Source organism: Trichosurus vulpecula, chromosome 7 (genome assembly GCF_011100635.1).
Source record: "Trichosurus vulpecula isolate mTriVul1 chromosome 7, mTriVul1.pri, whole genome shotgun sequence".
NCBI classification, from domain to species: Eukaryota; Metazoa; Chordata; class Mammalia; order Diprotodontia; family Phalangeridae; genus Trichosurus; species Trichosurus vulpecula.
The window spans coordinates 263,219,970-263,241,560 of NC_050579.1; the positions used below are offsets into that span (position 1 = coordinate 263,219,970).

At 41.0% G+C, this 21,591-nt stretch overlaps 1 protein-coding gene across 1 annotated transcript in view; it reads right to left on the reverse strand.

Annotated features, from left to right (window-relative positions):
- Window positions 1-1,401: 1,401 nt before the first annotated feature.
- Window positions 1,402-21,591, reverse strand: part of STAG3 (stromal antigen 3) — a 42,120-nt gene continuing 21,930 nt past the window's right edge. Inside the window, exons 7-32 of the mRNA XM_036768833.1 lie at window positions 17,432-17,505; window positions 17,173-17,296; window positions 16,445-16,543; window positions 16,109-16,188; window positions 15,661-15,768; window positions 14,875-14,983; window positions 14,471-14,576; window positions 13,983-14,086; window positions 13,576-13,668; window positions 13,370-13,459; window positions 12,881-13,081; window positions 12,645-12,715; window positions 12,452-12,539; window positions 11,978-12,058; window positions 11,779-11,871; window positions 11,476-11,644; window positions 11,217-11,350; window positions 10,572-10,673; window positions 9,788-9,936; window positions 9,426-9,554; window positions 9,166-9,323; window positions 5,615-5,783; window positions 3,214-3,318; window positions 3,022-3,112; window positions 2,025-2,093; window positions 1,402-1,763 (exon numbers count right to left, since the gene is read on the reverse strand). Of these exons, the coding sequence (XP_036624728.1) occupies window positions 1,755-1,763; window positions 2,025-2,093; window positions 3,022-3,112; window positions 3,214-3,318; window positions 5,615-5,783; window positions 9,166-9,323; window positions 9,426-9,554; window positions 9,788-9,936; window positions 10,572-10,673; window positions 11,217-11,350; window positions 11,476-11,644; window positions 11,779-11,871; window positions 11,978-12,058; window positions 12,452-12,539; window positions 12,645-12,715; window positions 12,881-13,081; window positions 13,370-13,459; window positions 13,576-13,668; window positions 13,983-14,086; window positions 14,471-14,576; window positions 14,875-14,983; window positions 15,661-15,768; window positions 16,109-16,188; window positions 16,445-16,543; window positions 17,173-17,296; window positions 17,432-17,505 (2,805 nt within the window). The 3' untranslated portion in view covers window positions 1,402-1,754. The remainder of the gene's footprint in view (window positions 1,764-2,024; window positions 2,094-3,021; window positions 3,113-3,213; window positions 3,319-5,614; window positions 5,784-9,165; window positions 9,324-9,425; window positions 9,555-9,787; window positions 9,937-10,571; window positions 10,674-11,216; window positions 11,351-11,475; window positions 11,645-11,778; window positions 11,872-11,977; window positions 12,059-12,451; window positions 12,540-12,644; window positions 12,716-12,880; window positions 13,082-13,369; window positions 13,460-13,575; window positions 13,669-13,982; window positions 14,087-14,470; window positions 14,577-14,874; window positions 14,984-15,660; window positions 15,769-16,108; window positions 16,189-16,444; window positions 16,544-17,172; window positions 17,297-17,431; window positions 17,506-21,591) is intronic.

A 21,591-nucleotide genomic window follows, 5' to 3' on the forward strand; every position in this document is an offset into this window, starting at 1 on the left:
TTTCCAGTAGTTTTTTAGTTGATTCTCTAGGATTTTCTGAGTATAACATCGTATCATCTGCAAAGAGTGATAGCTTTATTTCTTCATTGCCTATTCTAATCCTTTCTTTTTCTTCTCTTATTGCTATAGCTAACAATTTTAGTACAATATTAAATACTATAGGTGATAATGGGCACCCTTGATTATATGGGAAAGGCTTCCAGCTTACCCCCCATTACAAATAATGCTTGCTGTTGGTTTTAGATAAATATTACTTCTCATTTTAAGGTAAGCTCCATTTATTCCTATACTCAGAAATAGGTGCTATATTTTGTCAAAGGCTTTTTCTGCATGTACTGTTATGATTTCTGTTGATTTAGTTATTGATTTGGTCAATTATACTGATAGTTTTCCTAAATACTAAACCAGCCCTGCATTCCTGTTATAAATCCTAGCTCGTCATAATGATCCTTATGACACATTGCTGTCATCTCCTTCGGGAGTCATATTTTTAGGGACAATGACAAACTAGGTAAGAGTGTCTACAGGAACTAATGTGTTCTGCTCAGAGAAAAAAAAGATGAAGTGGAGAAATAATAGCTCCCTTAAAATATTTTAATAGCTGTCACAGAAGAGGAAACAGACTTATTCCGTGTAGGTACAAAGGGCAGAACCCAGACCAATAGGAAGTTACAAGGAAGCAGATTTTGGGTCAAATGATTTAATGAGAACTGCCTCCCAATGGAATGGGCTGCCTAAGTAATATAGCACATTGTCCTATTCACTATTGGTATTAAAAAAGACCCTGAAAGAGGGTAAAAAGATGGTGGAAGATTGGAAAGAGGATTTCTGAGATTCTCCAGATGCCAAGATTCAATTATTTTGTATCTTCCAAGAGAAATATAAATTTGACTGATAGAAAAAAAATAAAAGGAGAGAAGAATGAGAGATTATCCTTGGAGAAGAGGGATACCTCAGCATAGGTAGGAGGACTTCAGAACAAGCTGACCTGTAAGAGGGCTGGCTTTGAGCATAAGTGAAATAGGTGGCTACCCATCAAGGTAATTTATAAGAAAAATTCCACAAGAATCCACTTGCCCTACATATCATCTCTGCAACCTAGCCAATATAGTCGTGGTGCCTCTCCTTGTCTTCCTACTCACCTTAAAACTTCTCAAGTTTAATAACTTTCAAAGCATTTGGTGACGAAGAACTCTTCAACATCATTCAGTCAACAGGTATTAATCAGTGCACAAGACACTGCCCTTGAATTCTCTACAGAATCTTAAGGGAAAAGGGACCTTCTTCTACCCAGCAGTATAACCCTTACAAGTCATACTCCCAGACACCAATTTTGATTTCCAACAACCTTTATTAAGCTAACAAGCACCAAAAGATGCACAGAAAAGGCTAGGAGATATCTCCACAAACATAGGGAAATGAAGATAACTTTCCCATAGAAATGTAGTATACCTCTTCAAAAATATGAGGATGGACTCTCCTCTCCCAAATTATTGTGTGGGGGAACGTAAACCTCAGTAATAGGTGAGACAAAGCCCTGGTTAAACATGCACCAGGAGGAAAGTCATGGCTTCTCCAATCCAAAAATCACAGGGAGGAAAGAAAATGTAAGATAAAATTGGGAGAAGACGACAAGTAAAAGCTCCTCTTTTATTTTTCCTCAGTGACTGGCATGGCTTTGGACCCCATTTTTTATATTCCAATTGGCCATAGTGATGATTGAACAATTAGCTTGAAGAAGGCACAGTGTGGTGTCAGAAATCCTAGGAAGACAACAAGGAAAAGAAACCATAAAATAAAGAGACAAGCAGATAATTCAATCTTCTTCCATATCAGTTTGATGGCAGCCCTCCTCCCCCACCTACAATCCTAATTCCAAACATCCAAAGATAACATGAGAGTGGGGCTTTTGATTTTTACCTTACTGTCTCTAAAATATGTTCTATGACCTGAAGACCTCCCATGTGTTGTCACCCCTACTGCCTGTTTCCCTTGCTCTCATAGCTGCTCCTATGTATACTCACATCACCATCTACTTCTGCAGAGTCAAAGAGGTCTCTCGCATGTTTGAAGGAAGATTGAGAGCTTGGATACTGGAAAGAGTAAAGTTAAAAGTTTGAAGGGTATCCTTCCCACTTCCACAACTTCCCTTTATGTAGACAACTCACTCTGTGCCTGTTCTCCCAGCTATAAAGGGAGCCAATGGCTCCTGCCGGTTCAATGATAGTTAATGAAAAGGGGCAAGCTTTTATCTTCTCTGAGTGAGCCTCCTAAAGCTTATCCCAAGCCAGAGTGGCACTCCCTTATCCCAGACAGATGAAGAGTTTCTCACAAAAGATTTTCAGGGAAGAAGACATTGCAGACGTTCTTATTCTTCATTTTTGTTTTCAAACTTCCAATCCTTCACTTTCTATCCCTTCCAGTTCTCTTTAGGAAAGAAGACCTCCGACTGGTCGAGGACATGGATTCAAAATCCACCTATGATACTTACTACCTGTGTGAAATGGGGGAACCCCCCTAACCACCCTGGCCTTCAATTTTCTCATCTAAAAATTATTGGTTGGATTAGATTGTTTCTGAGGTTGCTTCAAATTATGAATCTGTTATCCTATGATTATTCCTCCTTCGATCCAGCCAACTTCTTTCTCCTTCTTAAAGTAACAAGGAAGGAAAAAAGCATGGGAGGAAATGAGGAGCCTGTAGTGAGCTGAGTAACCTGGGATCGGGAGAGGGGAGGAGGGGAAGAAGAATCTTGGGATGTGGCAGACAAAGAGACTGCTGCCAGAGGCAGAGAGGGATGAGTGCTCCAATTCTCTCCAGCCACCCAAGTACCCTTATTAAGCAGGTAAAAACCACCCCAGAACATTAACCTCCTCATTTTCTGCCCCTGTCCCTCTCCTGACTTTCTCAAATTCCCAAAGTAGCAGTCAGGTGGTGGGAGCGGTAGGAGTTAGGGGAATGTATTTATAAACAGTAAGGAAGAACTAGAATAAGTTCATTTTCTTTCTTTCCCCCACTTACCTTATCTGTATCTTCCCATTCCCCTGTTTCCTCTTCACTTGACTCTTGTATTACTATCTCATCATCCTCCTCCTCCTCCATAAGACTGAGTCTGGTAGAGGTTACATAAAAGGGTAGGATATGAAGAAAGTTCTTTCACAATGGGAAGATAAAAGGTTTGAAGATGGTAGAGTAAGAGAAGGAGATACTAACCGGGTTAGCTTATTGCCCAGACCAGGTCCATAGTGGCTATGGACAGTGCGGTGGAAATCCTCTGGGTATGAGTGTTTGGGCTTCTGGGAACCAAAGGATGGCTGGCTATATGGACAGAGATATTGAAGGAATTAAAAAAAAAAACCACTTATTAAGCACCTACTATGTGCAACGAACTGTTTTAGACAATGAGGATAAAACAGAAGAAAATGTCTTAATCCCCACCTTCAAGGAGCTAGTAGTCTTGAGGTAGGACAAGATAGCTATATAAATAACCATTATACAAGTTAAAACGTGATGTGTGAGTACAAGATGTTAAACAAGAGGACAGTAGTAAAGACTGACAGAATCACTTTTAGCACACCCTGGATGCTCCATGGAGAAGGCAATGATATCTGAGCTGGGTCTCAAAGGAAGAAAGATATTTAAACATTTGATTTGCACCAACATGTAAACAACTACATACAAACAAGACAGGATAAATTGTCTAGTACTATCTTTCTTGACCTCTCTTGACAGGAATTGGGAAATTCTTCCTGCAGAAAGGAGGATTCTGGGTAAGAACTGAAGGAAACCAGGGAAGTGCGGGGAGAGAGAGAGAGTTCCAGGCATGGGGGACAGCAAATAAAAATGCCTGGAGGCAGGAGATGGGAGTGTCTAATTCAAGGAAGAGCAAGGAGGCCAGTGTCTCTGGATCAAAGAGTACGTGGAGGTATAAGGAGTAAGAAGACTGAAAAGGTAGGAAGGAGCCAGGTTATTGAGGGCTTTAATAAACTAATTTAGGATTTTATGTCTGATACTAGAGGAATTAGGGAACAAGTGAAGCTGAATGAATAGGGGACATGGTCAAACTTGGGCTTTAGGAAGATCACTGACAACTGAGTGGTGGATGGCCTAGAGTGGAAAGAGATTTGAGGAAATCCAAGCAGCAGGCTACTATAATAGTCCAAGAGTAAGGTGAAGGCACGCACCAGAGTGGCAACTGACTGGAAAGAGAGGGACATATAGGAGAAATGTGAAGAAAAAAGAACAGGACTCGGCAACAGATTAAATATGGGGGTTAGCGTGAATGAGTTGAGGATAAGCCTGGGTGACTAGGTAGAATGGTAGAGCCCTTGACAGTAATAGGAAAGTTGGGAAGAGAACATTTTGGAGGAGAAAGATAATGAGTCCTATTTTGAAGATATTGAGTTTAATATGTTTGTGGGACATCCCAGTTTAAGATGAGAGACTGCTGGTGAGGTAGACGGCTAGGACTAGATAAATAAATCTGAGAATTTTCTGCAGAGTGAAACAGTACAGAAAGAGAAGAGGAGAGGGCCTAGCACAGAGCTGTGGTGGGGATCCCTACAGTTAAAAAATATGACTGGATAAAGAGCCCACAAAAAGACTAAGAGACAAAAATACTTAGAGCAGCTCTTTTTGTGGTGGCCAAGAACTGGAAACTGTGGGGATGCCCATCAATTGGGGAAATGGCTGAACAAGTTGTGGTATATGAATGTAATGGAATACTATCATGCCATAAGAAATGTGAGCAGGCAGACTTCAGAAAAACCTAGAAAGATTTATATGAACTGATGCTGAGTGAAGTGAGCAGAACCAGGAGAACATTGTTCACAGCAACAGCAATGACTGACTTTGACAGACTTAACTCTTCTCAGCAATGCATGGACCTAAAACAACTCCAAAAGACTCATGATGGAAAATGCTATCCACATGCAGAGAAAGAAATGTAGAGTCTGAATACAGATCAAAGCATACTATTTGCTCTTTTTTGTTTAGTTTTGTTTTTTCTTCTCATGGTTCTTCCCATTTGTTCTAATTCTCCTATACAACATGAATAATGTGAAAATATGTTTAATAAGAATGACTATGTAGAGCCTATATTGGATTGCATGCCATCTTGGGGAGGGTGGAGGTGAGGGAGGCAGAGAAAATTTAAAACTTATGGAAACGAATGTTGAAAACTAAAAATAAATTAATTTATAAAAAATAAAAAGAAAGAAAAGCTGGGTTGCTTTGAAAACAATGTGTAGTGTTTATTATGCATGTTTTCTTGAAATGGAAATTTATTGTTTTATATTGAATCCTCTCTTATGGTCTGCTGTGTACATGGCAGTGTTTTTTTTTTCCTTTTCTTATTTTGTATTTAAGTGTAAAATTTAAAAAATTACAAAAAAAAGATCAGTGTAAATTTGGGGAGAAGATAAATGGATTTGTGAGATGGTGAAGAAGGTCTGAAAGACAAAAACTGAACAGGCAAAATAAAAAGAAAATTAAAGTGAGAACAACAGTACAGGATAATTGTGGGATCAAGAGAGAAAAACTCATAAAAAAGGTTAGACAAATAGCAAGACACAGAAACTGAGACCAAGACTTAAGCCCTCTCCCTAGTCCTCACCTTTGGGTAAACTCTGATGCAGAGTCCTCTTCTTCATCCTTTTGTCTACAAAGGGAATAATTCCCTTTCACAGTTGTAGAGGTGAATGCAGGAGTCTGTGGGACACTGCTTAGAAGTAGGCTCTGTTCCTGAGATGGGCAGAAATGCTCTTGACCTTGCTTGGAAGTGGCTGTAAAGACAGACAAACACACCAACTTCTAGCCCAGAGGCCTTGTATACCAATCGCTTAAACTTTCTCAAGGCTTGTCAAAGTTTATTTTTGCCCAGGACAAGGTTTGACATAGGGACTAAGGGAAAGACAACTTCTGGGACTTAGGAATGATTTCATTCACATCACCAGGGATAGGATGAAGTGCTAACTGAAGTGGGATTGTGGAAGTATATTTAGCCTTAAGGGCTTTTTTAGTTCTTGACTTCAAGTAGCTCATATTCCAAATGGGAAGAAAAAATATCTGGATTCAGAGGATGATGGTAAAATATACCTCTCCTTGCCTCCTGTCAGAGATATGAATGAATTAAAAGAATGTGTTAAGCACTCACTATTTCAAATTTATCCTGTACACATCTAGTTTGTACATAGTTGTCTTCATCCCCATTGGACTGTTAGATCCTTGATAACGGGGACAGGGTTTTGTCTTTTTTTTTCCCTTTCCTTGTATCCCTAGTGTTTAACACAGTGCCTGGCACATAGGTGACTTATAAGAGTTTGTTGCCTGACTGACATTTATTGCCTGATGGCCTAAGAAAGAACTGAGTTAGGGGAAGGATTAGAGGTAAGGATGAAGAACAGGTAAAGATGAAGAGGTGATGAGCAGAAGGAAAATTAGAATGATAGATTATGATTAGGTAAGGGAATTCAGAATTCATCAACTCTTAAATTATTACTTCTATTACTCATCTAGCCCTCATCTGTAGCCTAGCACAATTAACTACCTTTCATATATTACTCGTTTTGAATCTCTCAAAGGACCCAGTACAATGGTTCACACACAGAAGGCCTTCAATAAATAATCAGCATCACAGAATTTAAAGCCGGGAGGGATTTTAGAGACCCAACCAAACTTCTTCATTTTATAAAGAAATTAAGGCCTAGAGAGGAGAAATACCTAGGCAAAGATTAGGAGACAAACTGAACCCTCTAGGTCTCCTGACTCTTAGGCCATTTCTTTCTCAAGTGGAATCTATCCCCTTCATTTCTGACTAAAAAGTGACTGAGGATAATTCTTCAGTTAAGATTTGGAACATAATTATTATAGTAAATTTTCAACATTCACATGTTTAACTTCTGCCACTTCAAGTATTTGTGATTTTGTTAGTAAATCTCATTTTCACTTTCATGTTGGCAACCATACACATTTGAGACTATGTGCCCTAGAAAAAAATGAGAAGCAAGATACATACAAGTTTGTGGAGCAACTGGTGTTTCATTGGTCTTGTTTACCCTTCTGTTGTAAAGGTTGTTGTATATTTTCACTGTTTGCCTTGAAAACGCAAGTTTTGTGTTGAAATTATGCTCCCAAAGCATAGTGCAAGTCCTTTGGGCTCTAAGATGATGTTGAGATCCCAACAATCTCAGTGTCTTCCAAAAGCAACGACTAAGTACCAACAACCTATCGCTTGGTTTTTCAGAAAGTGACCAAAGTAGAGAGGTTTACAGCAGCATGGTATATGGTACAACACCCTCACACCTCCATCTAACACGGTAGAAGGTAAGATTAAGATTAAAAATTGTTTTAGTGTTAAGAATTTTATTTGCATTACAGTATTTGTGGTACTGTAGATTTCATATGTTGTGAAAAGTAAATATTATCTGAAATCATTTTTTTTAATTGAGTACAAAAGGTCACAGAATCCTACGGAATTACTAGCAAGAAAAAATTTTTTGCATGTTACCAATTTTATTTTGTGCGCTGTATTTTATGGGTTATTTCATGGTTACTGTGTTAGGAAAAGTAATATTATCAGATTTTATTATAAAGAATTTTATCCAGAAAAGTATATTTTCAGCAATCTCCAGTGAAAGATTACAGTTTTGGGTAATTATGGGAACCTCCCCCCCATTTCCCATAGGTTCAATATGTCAACATTTGTGTTTTTTATTTTCATCCCGTTTTCTAGGAACCTTACCCCAGCAAAAGTTGCTGATTGACTATCTATGTTGGGACTACATAAATGTCAATCATTATCATTCTCTCTCCATTCTCCCGGCTCTCCTCTTAACTCACTGCTTCTTCTCAGTCTTTTTTGCTCAATCTTCATCCAAGTCACAACTACTAAGAGCGGGTGTCTCCCAGGACTCTGTCCCGGCCTTTTCTCTTCTCTTCTGAACTATTTCATTTGGAGATTCGCTCCCATGGATTCAATTATCATCTCTAAGCTAATGAATCTCATCCAATCTTAACCTCTCCAATGACTTCTGGCCTCTCATCTCCAGCTGCCTATTAGACATCAGACATCTTAAGCTCAACATGTCCAAAACTGAACTCATTATTTTCCCTTCCAAATTTTCTTATTACTATTGAGGTTACCCTTATAACCATCCTCCCAGTCTTCTAGTCTGGCAACCTCAACTCCTCACTGTCTCTCATCCTATATGCAATCTGTTGCCCAAGCCTGGCGACTTTACCTAACATCTCTTCATATGCCTCCTCTTAACACAGACACTACTCTGATGCAGGCCCTCATCACTAGGCCTACAGTAATAGCCTGATGATTCACCTGCCACAAGTCTCTCCCCACTCCAGTCCTCCATTAAGATCTTCCTAAATCAAAGGTCTGACCACATCATTCCCCTACTAAATAAACTCCATAAAACCCCTATAACCTTTAGCCTCTTCTGGTGTTCAAAGCCCTTCATAATCCATGCCCCCCCCCAACACACACACATTCTTTTCCACTCTTCTTAGACCTCAAACCTGCCTCCCTTGATCCAGTGACAATGGTCTCCTTCTTGTTCCCTGAACAAGACACTCCATCTCCAAATTCTAGGCATTTTCACTGTCATCATTCCAGGAACACTCTCCTTCTTCATATCTACCTCTAGGTTTCCCTAGCTTCCTTCGAATCCCAGCTAAAATTTCATCTTCTACAAAATGCTTTTCCTAATTCCTCTTAAAACCTTGCACAGCCCTCCCTCACTCAAATCCAAGTCAACTGCAAGTCAAGTCATCATTTCCCTGACGCCATGGTCCTCTTCGGAAATGAAGGAGAACACAACAACAATGTTCCCTATTTATCCTGTACGTAGCTTGTTTGTACACGGTTATTTGCATGTTGTTTCCCCCACTGTAAGACTGCGAGCTCCTTTTACATTTCTGTGTATCTCGAGCGCTTAGTATAATGCTTGACAAATAGGCATTTAATAAATAACTGTTACTGACTGAGTTTGGTTTTATGATCATCTGGGGTTTTTGTTCCTATCAGTTTGGAATTCCTTTATTTAACTCAAACAAGTGATGAAGTGAGCAACTACCAAGAGAACTAGCAGTATTTGTCGGTTGCTCATCCAATGGAGAAAAGGGAAGGGATTGAGGTGTGCAAAGGGTCTTTACCTTCCATGCGCCTCCTCTTGGGCTGGGGGTTTCCCTGGGGGCTGGTCTCAGCACCATTTTCTTGTGAGCTGAGGGAACGGCAGTAGGATATGACTGGGCTCCACGAATGGCTAGATGGCTGTGGGACCTGGTGCAGGTACTTTTGCAAGTAGGATAGCCTGACACAGGAGAAAAAGGGAAAGGGGGTTTGAGTTACCAATGTCCCTTTGACTCCATTCTCCTATAAACACTCCTGCTTCATATTCCTGGCAGTAACTTACAGGAGCTGCTTATCCTGGTGGAAAAGACGAGGTGAAAATTCTTCAAGCAGCTCCAAAAATGCCAAATTGGGAGGCTGATTTGAGGAGCCAGCTGGAGGCAACTCTGCCAGGGAAAACTTGATGCCATCTCTTGATAGGGAGAAAATTATCTTAGGAGGGTCGTCATTTCTCACATCCCTCCAAGGACCAATGTATCTTGTACATAAAGCCCAGCTTATTCCCCAAAGCCCAACAATTCCTCCAACTTGTACTCAGGATGATTCTTATTTTCCTACTTCTCCTAACCTTCTACAATCTGTGTTCAAGTCCTGGACACCCAAATCCCACCTCTCTCCCCGGCCAATATGTCATAGCATCCTCACTTGTGAAGCATGACAATAAGGTCCCGGTTCTGCAGCTGCTGAGGTCCAAAGCTCAAGGCAAACCTCCGGGCCAGATCCCTCATCTCCATGAAGGCTGGAAGACTATCCAGGCCCTGTGGCCCATGCTCCTGCAACAGCTCCGTGTACAACTGTTCCCCAGCAGTGGCGGTGCATTTGGAAAGGGGAAGAACAGTGCAAGGCAGAAAAAAATAAGGATTCATGTTATGTACAAAGTACTTTCATAGACATCTCATTATACTCTTTACCATCTTATTGAGCAAACAGGTGCAGAGCAGTTAAATGATTTCCTCAAAGTCATAATAAAACAGTTGGAACTAGATCTTCTAAATTCAAATCCAGGACTGCTTCCATGATAGCACAGCAGCTCTCCCACACCTCTGCTCAGCCCCTCAGGAAGGCAGATCCTTTATCCTAACCCAATGGCAATAACTAAGTTGAGAAACACTGTCCACTGTGACAGAGGCTGGGGAAATGAAAACTGGGCAGAAAAGAAGGAAATCACCCCTACCTTATCTCTAGGACTCCCAAGCTCTAAGCAGGAAGGGAAAGTTACATGGGAGTAGGGATGGCATGTACTTAGTGAATCTATATGCATTTACTGGGTACCTCATACTAAATGATATGGAACATTCAAAAGAAATGAGGCAAATTTCCTGTCCTTGAATAATTTAATATATAATTGTTAAAGGTTGGGCAGAAATATGTAGAGGCTCTGAAGAAGAGATGCGATCAGACTGGGGGCCCTGAGAAGAAAGTAGAATACCTGTTTAAGGCTAAGCAACAGGGTTTGAGAACACTGTTTTCGGTTGATCTGTCTTGACCGTGTTAGCATTTCCTTGATGATATCACCATAGTCGTTGTAGAACTGAGCGGAGAAACACAGAGACAGTTTTCCCCTTTCTACTGACAATTTCTTATTCTCTTTAGTCAGGGTGGAAAAAAACACCAAATATAAAGAAATAATTCCAACAGAAGTTTCAAAAGAAATAATGCTAAAGGAAAATATAAGTAAGAATGGAAAGTCCATCTCTCTCTAGATCTCTACATTCTCCAGACATCACAGAGGCTTCACAGTGAGTACTAGTAGCCTCACCAAATGGAGACAGATTTTGGAGGGGCACATGGAGCTAAATTCTGTATCTCATTGAATCCTCTCTCTCCTCTCAAAATTTACCCATCCAGTCTCCTTCCTTTCCTAGGTCAAGATCAAGAAAGTTCTGGACAAAAGAACAGACTCTCTTCTCTGGACCACCACTTCCCAATCTCCCCTCTTTGTTTTTTCTACTTTTGTTCTCTTAGCTCTTACTCTAATTTGTTCTATGCCTTCTTCTCAATACCTTGCAGTACCTGAAGATGTTTCTATGCTCAACTGTTTCTATCCCCCTCCATAATTAGTCCTATTCCATACCTTGCTGTAGTGCTTGAAGATATCCGAGGCTGCTTCCATTTCCAGAACCCCGTAGAGCAACAGCTTACAGAATCCAGCCAAAAGACGACGCCGTTGGTGCAGCTGTTCAATCTGTGCCTGTTCCTCTTCTGCATCTTTAGTATCTAAGCCAGAGTACCAAGAGGAAACAAGTAAAATAAAAGCCATATTCTTCTGGCTCTATGATCTAACCCCAGACCTTAGAGTTCTTCCCACCACAGCCCCAGCTCTACTCTGGTACCACTGCCTGGCTCTCCTGGCTGGATGAAGACATGGTCCATGAGGAAGCTGGCTAACTCTGACTGCAGGGTGGCCTCAGGAAGAAAGATGAGAGGCTTCAGATGATCCTGCCCCCCCAAAATCATCTGAGGGCTGAAGATAAGGAGCAGGTCACTTAATAAGACAAAAGCCTGATGGGAGAGGTAAAGCCAGAGATAAAGAACAAAGGGTCAGGCTACATTAAAGAGGTGATTTCCATTTGGTATGTTTTCTCCTCTTACCCTAATGGAAATGTCCCACCCCCAAGCTTCAGTAAAGGTCTCACTTGTTCTTGGATCTCTGAATCCACATCCGAAAGGCAGATTTGGCAGAGATCACAGAAGGTCACCAGTTTTCCCCTCAAGCCCAGCACCTGTTCCTATGGAGGTGAATTGGGGAGGGGGATGATTACAATAAAGACAAAGACAGGCTTCCTTGACTACCTTTCCCCATATCCAATTTCCTCCCATTACATTCATAGTCACCTGTGAAGAATTTGATCCAGAGACATGAGCCAATGTCCAAAGGATAGAGAAATAGATGAGAGTCAGTGCTGGGAGGATTATCTGCATAATTCAATGAAGGGAAATAAAGGTTGGAAAAAACAGAAGGTGTAGGAAAAGACGAAACTGAAAGACGTGAGAAGGGTGAAAAGACAACTAGAATGGGACTATCTCCTACCACATTCTCACATTTCTCTTTAAAGGGAATACGTATAGACCTAAGCTTTTGGGCATTGGAAAGATTGGTCAATACTCTCAGATTTGTCAGTCTCCTGGAATACACTGAGGTTGCACCAATAGTTTTCTTCACTGGATAGAAGTGGGACACCTCCCAATAATGTAAGAAGAGAAACATCCCTCTAAGTCCCTGGGAATATTCTTGGATTTGGAAAAGGCTGTAAACCCAGAAGTCCTTTGTACAACTCCTGCCCTATCCTCTTTTCCCCTCTGGCTCACTTGTCTTGGTATATCTCCAGTATCCACAGCTTTTTTCAGGAGTCTGCAACATGGCTCATACAGCTCCCAGCGTGTTAGATCATGTGCACTGGAAATTAGGGTGGAGGGAGGAGAAAATGGTTAAAATGGACTGTGCCAGGAGAGAACTTAGGGTAGGGAGAGAAAGGAGAGAGGAAGAAGAGAAAGTGCTCACTTGTGGAAGGCAGAAAGACGCTTTAGAGTGGCCGCCATATTATACACCTCATCCTCATCCAAGAAGGAGCCCTAAGAACAAAATGGTCCTTACATCAGAATTTTCCCCCCAAATCCACTTGTCCTTCCTCCTTATATTTCATTCCCTTTCTGGGACCTCAATATTTTGACTCTGGTTTTTAATTCCCTTCAGGAATGAAGAGCCCCCATCACCTGGGCCCATGACCCAATCCTGACCTGTAGTAGCTCTTCTAGCTCCTGTTGGAATCGGTCAGTCAGCAGGTCTACCAGCTGGCTTCGGGCAAAGTCTACCAGGCCGAAGAAGGTGAACTCTGGGTCACAGAGCAAGTAGAGTGCCCGGGCCCCAGCCTCTAACACCACAGGTTCTGTATGCTTCACCACTACTTCTTGAAGCTGCTGAAGGAGCAACTCTAAGTGCTAGGGAGAAGACAGGGTCAGTAAGGAGCAGCATTTAGGGGGCAAAGGCTGGAAGGGATAAGAAAAGGCACCGTATGAGAGTCCAGGGCTTGGGAGTGGGGGGTTCAATGACAAAATGAAAGGGTAAGGAAATTCTGATGTTAAGCAATAAAATACCTGAGTTCTGAAAAGGGAGAACCAGGGGCTGAAAGTATGGCACCTGGGTCTGGGTATGGGAACAGAGGTTAATAGACAGGACATATGGGAGATGGGAAATGATGAGGAACATTCTTCCCACTCTCCATTTACTTTCTGTAGACGTCCAGTGCAGTAGATGTTGAGGTCAAAAAAGTTGAGAAGCTGAAGCAAGGGGGAAACCTTTTCTGCATCAGCTGAAAACTGTGGTAAAGAATGAAACACATATTAAGTTGCTTCATTTCCTGCTCTAGCCCCAATTCCCTTGGGGGAATTTCCTCATCTTTTCTCATTCTCTAATACTAAGAAGGATGCCATACCTTGGCTAAAAGCTGAGGCAGCAGAGGAATGAGGTGCTCTGTCAGTTTTAGCTTGTCATCTGCCTGGATCTTACGCTCTTTAGCAGTGAAACCCTAAGAATCAGGGAGGTACAAAAGGAACTGAAGGTAACCTGGGTGAATTCCAATTAGATAATAACTAAAGACTACCCTACCCATCTTGACCAAATATTAAAAAATTTTCATTTGTTTGCAAACAACTCTAATTCACTTGCCAGGAGTGAAGAAATAACTTATTTCTCTCAGAGATTCTATACTCCTAGAAGCAGATTTATAACATGGTTTCGGTGTGAGGTAGGGAATAACCTAACCCGAGACCCAGACCGAATCACCTGTCTTGATTCAATACAGCCACCCTCTCACCATTCATACTGCTCACAAGTTTATACCTTTCTTCCAGTGACCCTCCCCACAGGAGGGTAACCCTCTGTAGCTTGCCGGGCACTAGACACAAGGATCTCTATCAGAGTGTTCTCCTGCACATCCCCCAAGCCTGGGTGAACAACGAGACAAAAACAAAGTCACAAACTAGCCCACAATCAATCAGTCACCCTTAGCTCAAATCGAGCTAATCAAATCAAATAGAGGCATAGCTTTCCCCGTTCTGAAACATGTTCTCACAGCATGTTGTTGAGACCTTTCAGATCTACTTATCAGCCTCTCTCATATATTACAGATTTTTGTGTCCATATTCCCCAGCCTCCAAGAAACCCCTCCTCCTTATTTATTATAAACTCTTTGATAGATCCAGGTGTTATACCCATCTTTGTATCCCCAGCATCTATCTGGCACAGTGCCTTGCAAATAAACATTTGCTGAATTGACTTTCTCAGAAAACACACAGTCCAACTTCCCCAGCCCACCACATAGCTCTCACTTTGATCCTTCTCCAGCAGCAGCCCTGTCAAACTCTCCCAGTCCTTCAGCTGAGGCCCTGCACAGTCCCACAGGCTGTCCACCAGATAAGCTGCATGGTCATGGAGCTATTGAAGAGGGAGAATCATAGGCCACAGATTTCTCTGCTGGGGAATGTACTGTACAGAGTACATTGTCTCTGCCCTTCTGTAAGCCAGTTATTCCTACCCTCTTCCTAAGCAACCTTACTGCCATCATTAATGCCTAACTACATTGCTCTCAGCATACTAACAGGCCCACAAAATCCACAGATACACAACCCAATCCTGACAGGGTTTCTTTCCTTCCTGTGGCCCACTCCTTACCACCACCACCATCCAATCAAACATATGTGATCAATATCCCCACTGTCCTCTGTGCAGTCACCTCACTCTCCATGGAGAAAGCTAGCAGGAGATAGAAGAAATTCCTTCGAGCACCGGGATGTTGCTCTCTTCCACTTGCCACTCCTACCTCACACTCAGGGAAGAAAAGCCTGGGGGAAATGGTGAGCAAAATAAATGCTAGGGGGAGAAGGGAGTGAAGGGGAAAGACAAGAGAAAAGGGAGACTAGAGGACTGTAGTAGCAATCGGATTTGAAAATCTTTCCCACCAATTAACAGGCCGTGTGACCTGCTTACATCACAGGAAGCCTAAGAGGGAGGACTTTCCTGACAGAAAAAGGAAGTTTTGTCACAGAAAATGCTAAGAGACAGAGAGAGAGAGGGCTGCTAACGGCCGCCCTCATGATTGTTAGAACTGAACGGGCCGACGTAGCTGTGCTGTGAGTTTGTTTTGGGGAAGACCCCAGCAGGGGATCAGAGAGGTTTTGGGATGGCGAGGCTCCAGGCTGTGATATTGTGTATCGAATGTTTTGGGTTCCTTGCTGTTATGATGAAGTGGACTGACTGGCTGTAGGAGCTAAGCATTTGGTTATGGGATGTGGTTCTCTGGCATCTGAATAAATGGTTTACTTCTTCTACCTTCTAGGTGGAGAGTCTCGTATACTTTGCGATACACAACCACGCGGGCATTTTGACACTTATCTACATTGTTATTATTACCTTACTGTTTCAAGGACATAGGGCGTATTGGGAGATGAATAGCAGAGAACAGTTGGGGGGAAAATGGCAGACAAACAAGAAGTAAGCAGAGGATGAATCAGTAACGCACTTCCAATACAGAAACTCCCCTGCAGCAGAGGCCAAAGCTCGGTTGGAGGCATACACCACAGGGTAGATGCTCTCACAGTCAGCGTCTGTCAGTACTCCCTCCATGTTCCTGCCAAGAAATGGGGGGAAAGAGTGTTAAAGAATTCCACATACATTACAGAAACAGGATGGCTATCATCTAGAAGAAGACCTAAAACTGAAGAACGAGAAATGAAGATAAAACTCACAAGAAATTTCAAAATGAAGAATATGCAGGAAGAAGGAGAAGAAGAGGAAGAGGATGAAGATAGGTGATCTCCTTCTGTGAAGATCTATCAGCACATAAGGAAGGCCCAGCCTACCTAGAGGTGGGGAAGATGTGTGGAGACTTTGGAAAGGCAGCCAGCACTAGAAAGGTGCGAGGTGATCATCAGAGCCACACGCTCCCCCTCCCACATTTCAGAACTCACTTCAGGATTAAGGTCAGTAACTTGATGGACTCCACGGCTACATCATACTCTCGGTCCATCACCATGGAAACCATTCGATCCTATCAGAGAGAGAACATAACCCACAAATTGTCTTCATTCTCTTCATCCCAGGGTACCAGATAACCCCACCAATCCTTTCCATCACACCCTCATAATCTTAAAGGATGCTAAGGGGAGGGAATGGAAAATTATGCTGAGTGGTCTAAGAAGACACAGGAGCAATGGGAGTGGTAAAATGAGGACTGCAGCAGGATAACAAATGAGAAACAAGGGGAAGAGAAGAAAGGAACATCCTCATCACTATCCCAGTCTAACCTTAAAGCGACTGGTAAAAAGCTCCAGACAGGAAATGAAATCCCGGTTGCTATACAAGCCTTGAAGAGCCTTCAGACACTTTAGACGAACTTCCCGCTGCTATGAGAGGAAGCCAAAAGGAAGAAAAGATGGCTGAACGTTTCCTCACTAATCTCTTAGAGATATCTTTTATTTACCCACCCTGTGAATTGACCAGGGGGTTCTCTTAAAGAAGACTTGGGACAATACATAAAAGATTGTACAGCTATCCTGCCTATCATCCTAGAAAGGAGCTGTGACATACAACTAGTTGGGAATCATCCTGGATGGGATTCCTAGTTTCTCAGCCCAGTATCTTTCTCCTGAGATATTAGCATACCTGTTATCTACATTCCACACACAAACACTCATGAAGATATATACAAACATATCTACATACCCATGAAAGGCATATACATACATACATATATAAATATATTTATGTGGCGACCCACAACTTCCTTCACATCCCTCCTCAGGCTGAGGTTCAATTTCTTCTCTGAAACACTTCCTACACATATATATACATGCACACCCACATGTCCCTTTCCCAGTTCCCTCTTCCTTTTTGTTGAGTGTTGGGCTTGACAGAGAAAACATTAAGGACAGCTATTGTCTTAGAATGGTAAAAAGACCTTGAAGAGCTGGGAGGCCTTCGGGTTTAACTGGGACTAGAAGAAAAGGGAAAAAGGAAGAGACTCTGAATCAACCTTATCATGCAAGGTCCAGCCAATGTACTTGAGGTAGCTGTCGGTGAGGAAGGACGTGCTGTAAGTCTGCATCCATGACCCAATCTCTTCTATGCAGATGGCACGGATCTCAGGGAGGACATCCCTGGAGCCAAGACAAATAAAAGGGCACAGCCACCTTCTCTCTATTCTGCAAGATACATCCCACCCCACAAAAAACAGCCCTCACCTAATTTTCCTACTGAACAGGGGCATCATATGAAGGGAGCCGTTGCCTCACCTGTACCGGTGTACAAAAACACCCCTGAAGATGGCGTTCATCATTCCTTCAATCTCTTCTTGGTGTTCCTGGAGCTAAGACATGGCACATAGAGAGAAAGAGAGAGACATTTGGAAAGGGAGGCAACAGTAGCTGCATCTGACAACACAGGCCAATTACTTGGGTCCTCCAGTGGCACAGAAGCCACAGAGGTCCAAGGGAGCCTCATTCCACCAACCACCCCAACAACCCCGCACTGCACCATTATTATCTCATGTTAAGAACAGCATATAATCTGGTTGGGAGGTCCTATGCTCCCCTTTTGTGATTCCCATTATCAAATGTGCAATGATACCAGGATATTAAGTATCTGATTCACATTTCAGACTTTATCTATGGACTGTTATAATAAACACAATTACCACTTTTAAAAGGTTTTTAAGACATGGTCACCACTCTCACTGGAGTAACAACCCAGTTGAGGATATTGAAAATATACATAAGATAACAAAGATATAAGGTAGCATATGTCATAAGCCAAAGAAATGATATAAACACTAAGTGCTATAGGGATAGAAAGGAGAGAGAACTACAGTGGATTAAGCAGTCAGGAGGTTTTACTGGAAAAGGATTCGAGCTGGGCTTTGAAAGGACTTTAGATGACTGGAGGGGAAGAGGGAGGGCATTCCCCAGTGGTGGCAGGGAGTAAGAGAGGTACCAAGACAGAACGCACAAGGCATGCTAGAAAGTCAGTAGCAGAGGGTTCTCTTTTTGAAGTAAAAGGTACATGGAGGGCATTCATGGGATATAAAGTTAGAAAAAGAGATCGGAGATTATGGAGAGATTATGGAGGACCTTGAATGTCAGGCTAAGGATCTTGAACTCTATTCTGCAGACAAATGGGGAGGCACTCAAAGATTCTAGATGGAAGTAGAACAAAAACAGAGCAGTATTTCATGAAACTCAATCTGTCTGTGACATGTTCAGACTTGATTAGAGGCAGAAAGCAGAGGGGAGAGGCCAATTAGTGGATTTATAATAGTCCTAGCACAAGATGATGAAGCCCTGGATTAAGGTGGTATTTTGTTGTTTGGTTGTTTTGACTGTGACTGAACCTTCGTGACCCCATTTGGGGTTTTCTTGGCAAAGATACTGGAGTGGTTTGCATTTCCTTCTCCAGTGGATCCATTTTGTCAGGTAATCAGAGGTAAGGTGACTGGTCCAGGGTCACACATCTAGGAAGCATCTAAGGATGGATTTGAACTCGGATCTTCCTGACTTCCTGACTCCAGGCCCAGTGCTCTATCCACTAAGCCACTGGCTCTAAGGCGTTGTAAATAGGAATAAGACTACCTGTATGTAGGAATAAGCCATTGGCTCTAAGGTATTATAAATAGGAATAAATATAAATAGGATATATATAATAGGATATAATAAATAGGAATAAATATAATATAAATAGGAATAAAAAGAAAGGAACAAATGTGAAAGATATAATAAATCAACAGGACTTTAGGACTTAATAGAAGCAGAGGAAGTAGTCTGTAAAATATTAGATTTGGAGTCAGGAAGACCTGTGTTCAAATCCTGCCTTAGACATTTGTTAGTTGTAAAACCCTGGAAAAGTTCTATTCTTTGTTTCTCAGCTTCCTCATCTATAAAAATGACCTTTAAAGTCCTTTCTAGCTCTAAATCTTTGATCCTATGATCCTCTAGGTATAGTTGAAAGGTTTCAAATCTGAGAATGGATTCCATCTGCAGAATGGAATTTCCTCACAATAATCCTGGGAAATAGATAGTACAAGTGTTACTGTCTCTACTGATGAGGAAACTGAGGCTTGATGAGCTTAAGTAATTTGTCCATGGTCACACAGCACCAGGGATAAATACGGTAGATCTGTTTTAGAGTCTGGTTTGAGAGGAAAAGAGTTAAAGTTCACTTGTAGATCACTGGAATGGAATAAAGAATCCAGAAGTGGGACCAAATCACAACACCTTGTATAATGGTGTTTTTTTGAAAACTGGATAACAATATGGTATGTACCCCTCTCATATACCATAATGCAGGCCTCTACAACTTGCAGCCCAGGGGCCCTAGTGGCCAAAAGTATTTCAGGCAGCCCATGAAAAATGCAGATGTTTTCCTTTACATTTTTCAGGGGCAGCCCAAAATCCTGTCAAAGGCCTCAAGTTCTGCAAGTCTGATATAATGTGTCTTGATTTTATAAACAAGCTATTTTTTTAAATTAAAAATAAGAAAAAAGAATAATGCATTTACTTAGTTTTGGAGAAGATAAAAAAACTATCTTTAGAAAAATAGAAGAAATTATTAAAGACAAAACAAATAGATTTAATGATATAGGCAATTAGCAAAGGATTCTCTCACTTAAGGAATTCAAAGTATGAGAACTCCTGCTATCTACACTGATCACAAACTTTTTATGACTTAAGACATGAGTCCTGGGGAGTTGCTTAAAGACTAGAGTCGTTAAAAAATTTGCCCAAGGTCATACAAGATGTGTCAGAGGCAGGATTTTGAACAAAGATATTCCTAGTACGAACTCATCATTCTTCACAGTATGCTATAAAGCCTCTGGATTTTATTATGTAAGAATAAAAGATTTTCTAAAAGAGAAAAAGTAACATATTCAAAATAAAAAGAAACAGATTAAGAAAACAATTCTTGCAGTTATTATATCTAAGAAAAATTTTGCTTCTAGGATCTATCTAGAAGAGATACAAATCTACAAGAGCAATATTCACTTCCCAACATAAAAATTGTCAAATTACAATTTTCAAAGGACAAAATAACTACTTGAGAAATCATTTAAACACTCTAACAATCAGAGAAATATACAAATTAAAACAACTCTGAGTTGCTGCCACACATAAATCAAATTCACAAAAATAGTTTAAAACAAGAATCAGCACTAGTGGGGATGAAGGAAATGGACATTTTTGGTACTTGAATCTATCTATGATTCTTATTGATCGGGAAGTTCATTCTATTGGTGCAGCCTGTAACCCACTCATATTTTTGCTTCTCATTGATAGCCATTAAGAGTCTCATCCATGGGCTTCCATTAAGCCTCAATAAAGGGTCTACCTAACTTACCAGGGGCTGTCTTTGGGGTCTTTCATTATCTTTCATTCTCTCAATACATAACTGAGCCACTTCCTTTTCTGATCACACATGTCAAAAAATAATGTATCTTATGCTATTTCTTCTGCAAAGGAATCAATGGTAACGTGTTGCTGCTTTTACTTACACTATTATTATACTATTACTTATACTACTCTTTTGGTCGCTTGAAATTTTAATTCTTCAGAGATTGTAGTTTTCTGTCTTGTAATCACACAGTATACCAGTAAAATGCATTTATGATATGGGTTTTAATAACAAGCACCATACAATTTCCCAAAGATGATCCAGTCCACACTCATTCAAGATTTCATCCAGAATCTCTGTCCTTAGGGACTAATTCAATAGGCTATTAATTCATACATCATAATCTGATGCTCTTCATCATTTGGTCTACTAATTATGGAAAGGAAAAATAAAATATCTTTTCAATGGCTATGGGTCAACTAATCAACAAGAATCTATTATGCACTTTCTACACACCAAAGAATTGTGCTAGACTCTAGGGATTAAAAAGACAAAAGTGAAGCAGTTTCTGATCTCATGGAACTTACATTCTATTAGTGGAGGAAACATTTACATATATAGGTATATATCAAGTAGATACAAGGTGATGGGGAAAGGAGGATTGGTATGAGGACTAGCAACTAAGGGATTTTATATACTATTTTTGAGTTGAGCCTTGAAAGAAACTATGGATTCTAAGAGTTAGAGGTAAGGAAAAGCATATTCCAGGAAGACAAAATACTAATGTCTTCTGGGCTACCTTTTTTTGGTGCATTAACATTATCTGATTTTCCCCAAGTGGATAATGTCTATTGTCCAAACTATGACATAGTTAGATTACTAATATATAGCTAGTGACAATATAGCTATTAGTGAATACCTTAGACAGATAATGAACTTGGTAAATAAGCTGGGCCTTTAGTTGAATTAACTCTTTTATGAGATGAAATTTGTAAGGTTCCATCATTCTTTTCAATTGTGTTTGTGGGGGGAAGAAGGTATGTTTCTCTATTGGGTAAGGATTTGCTTCCTG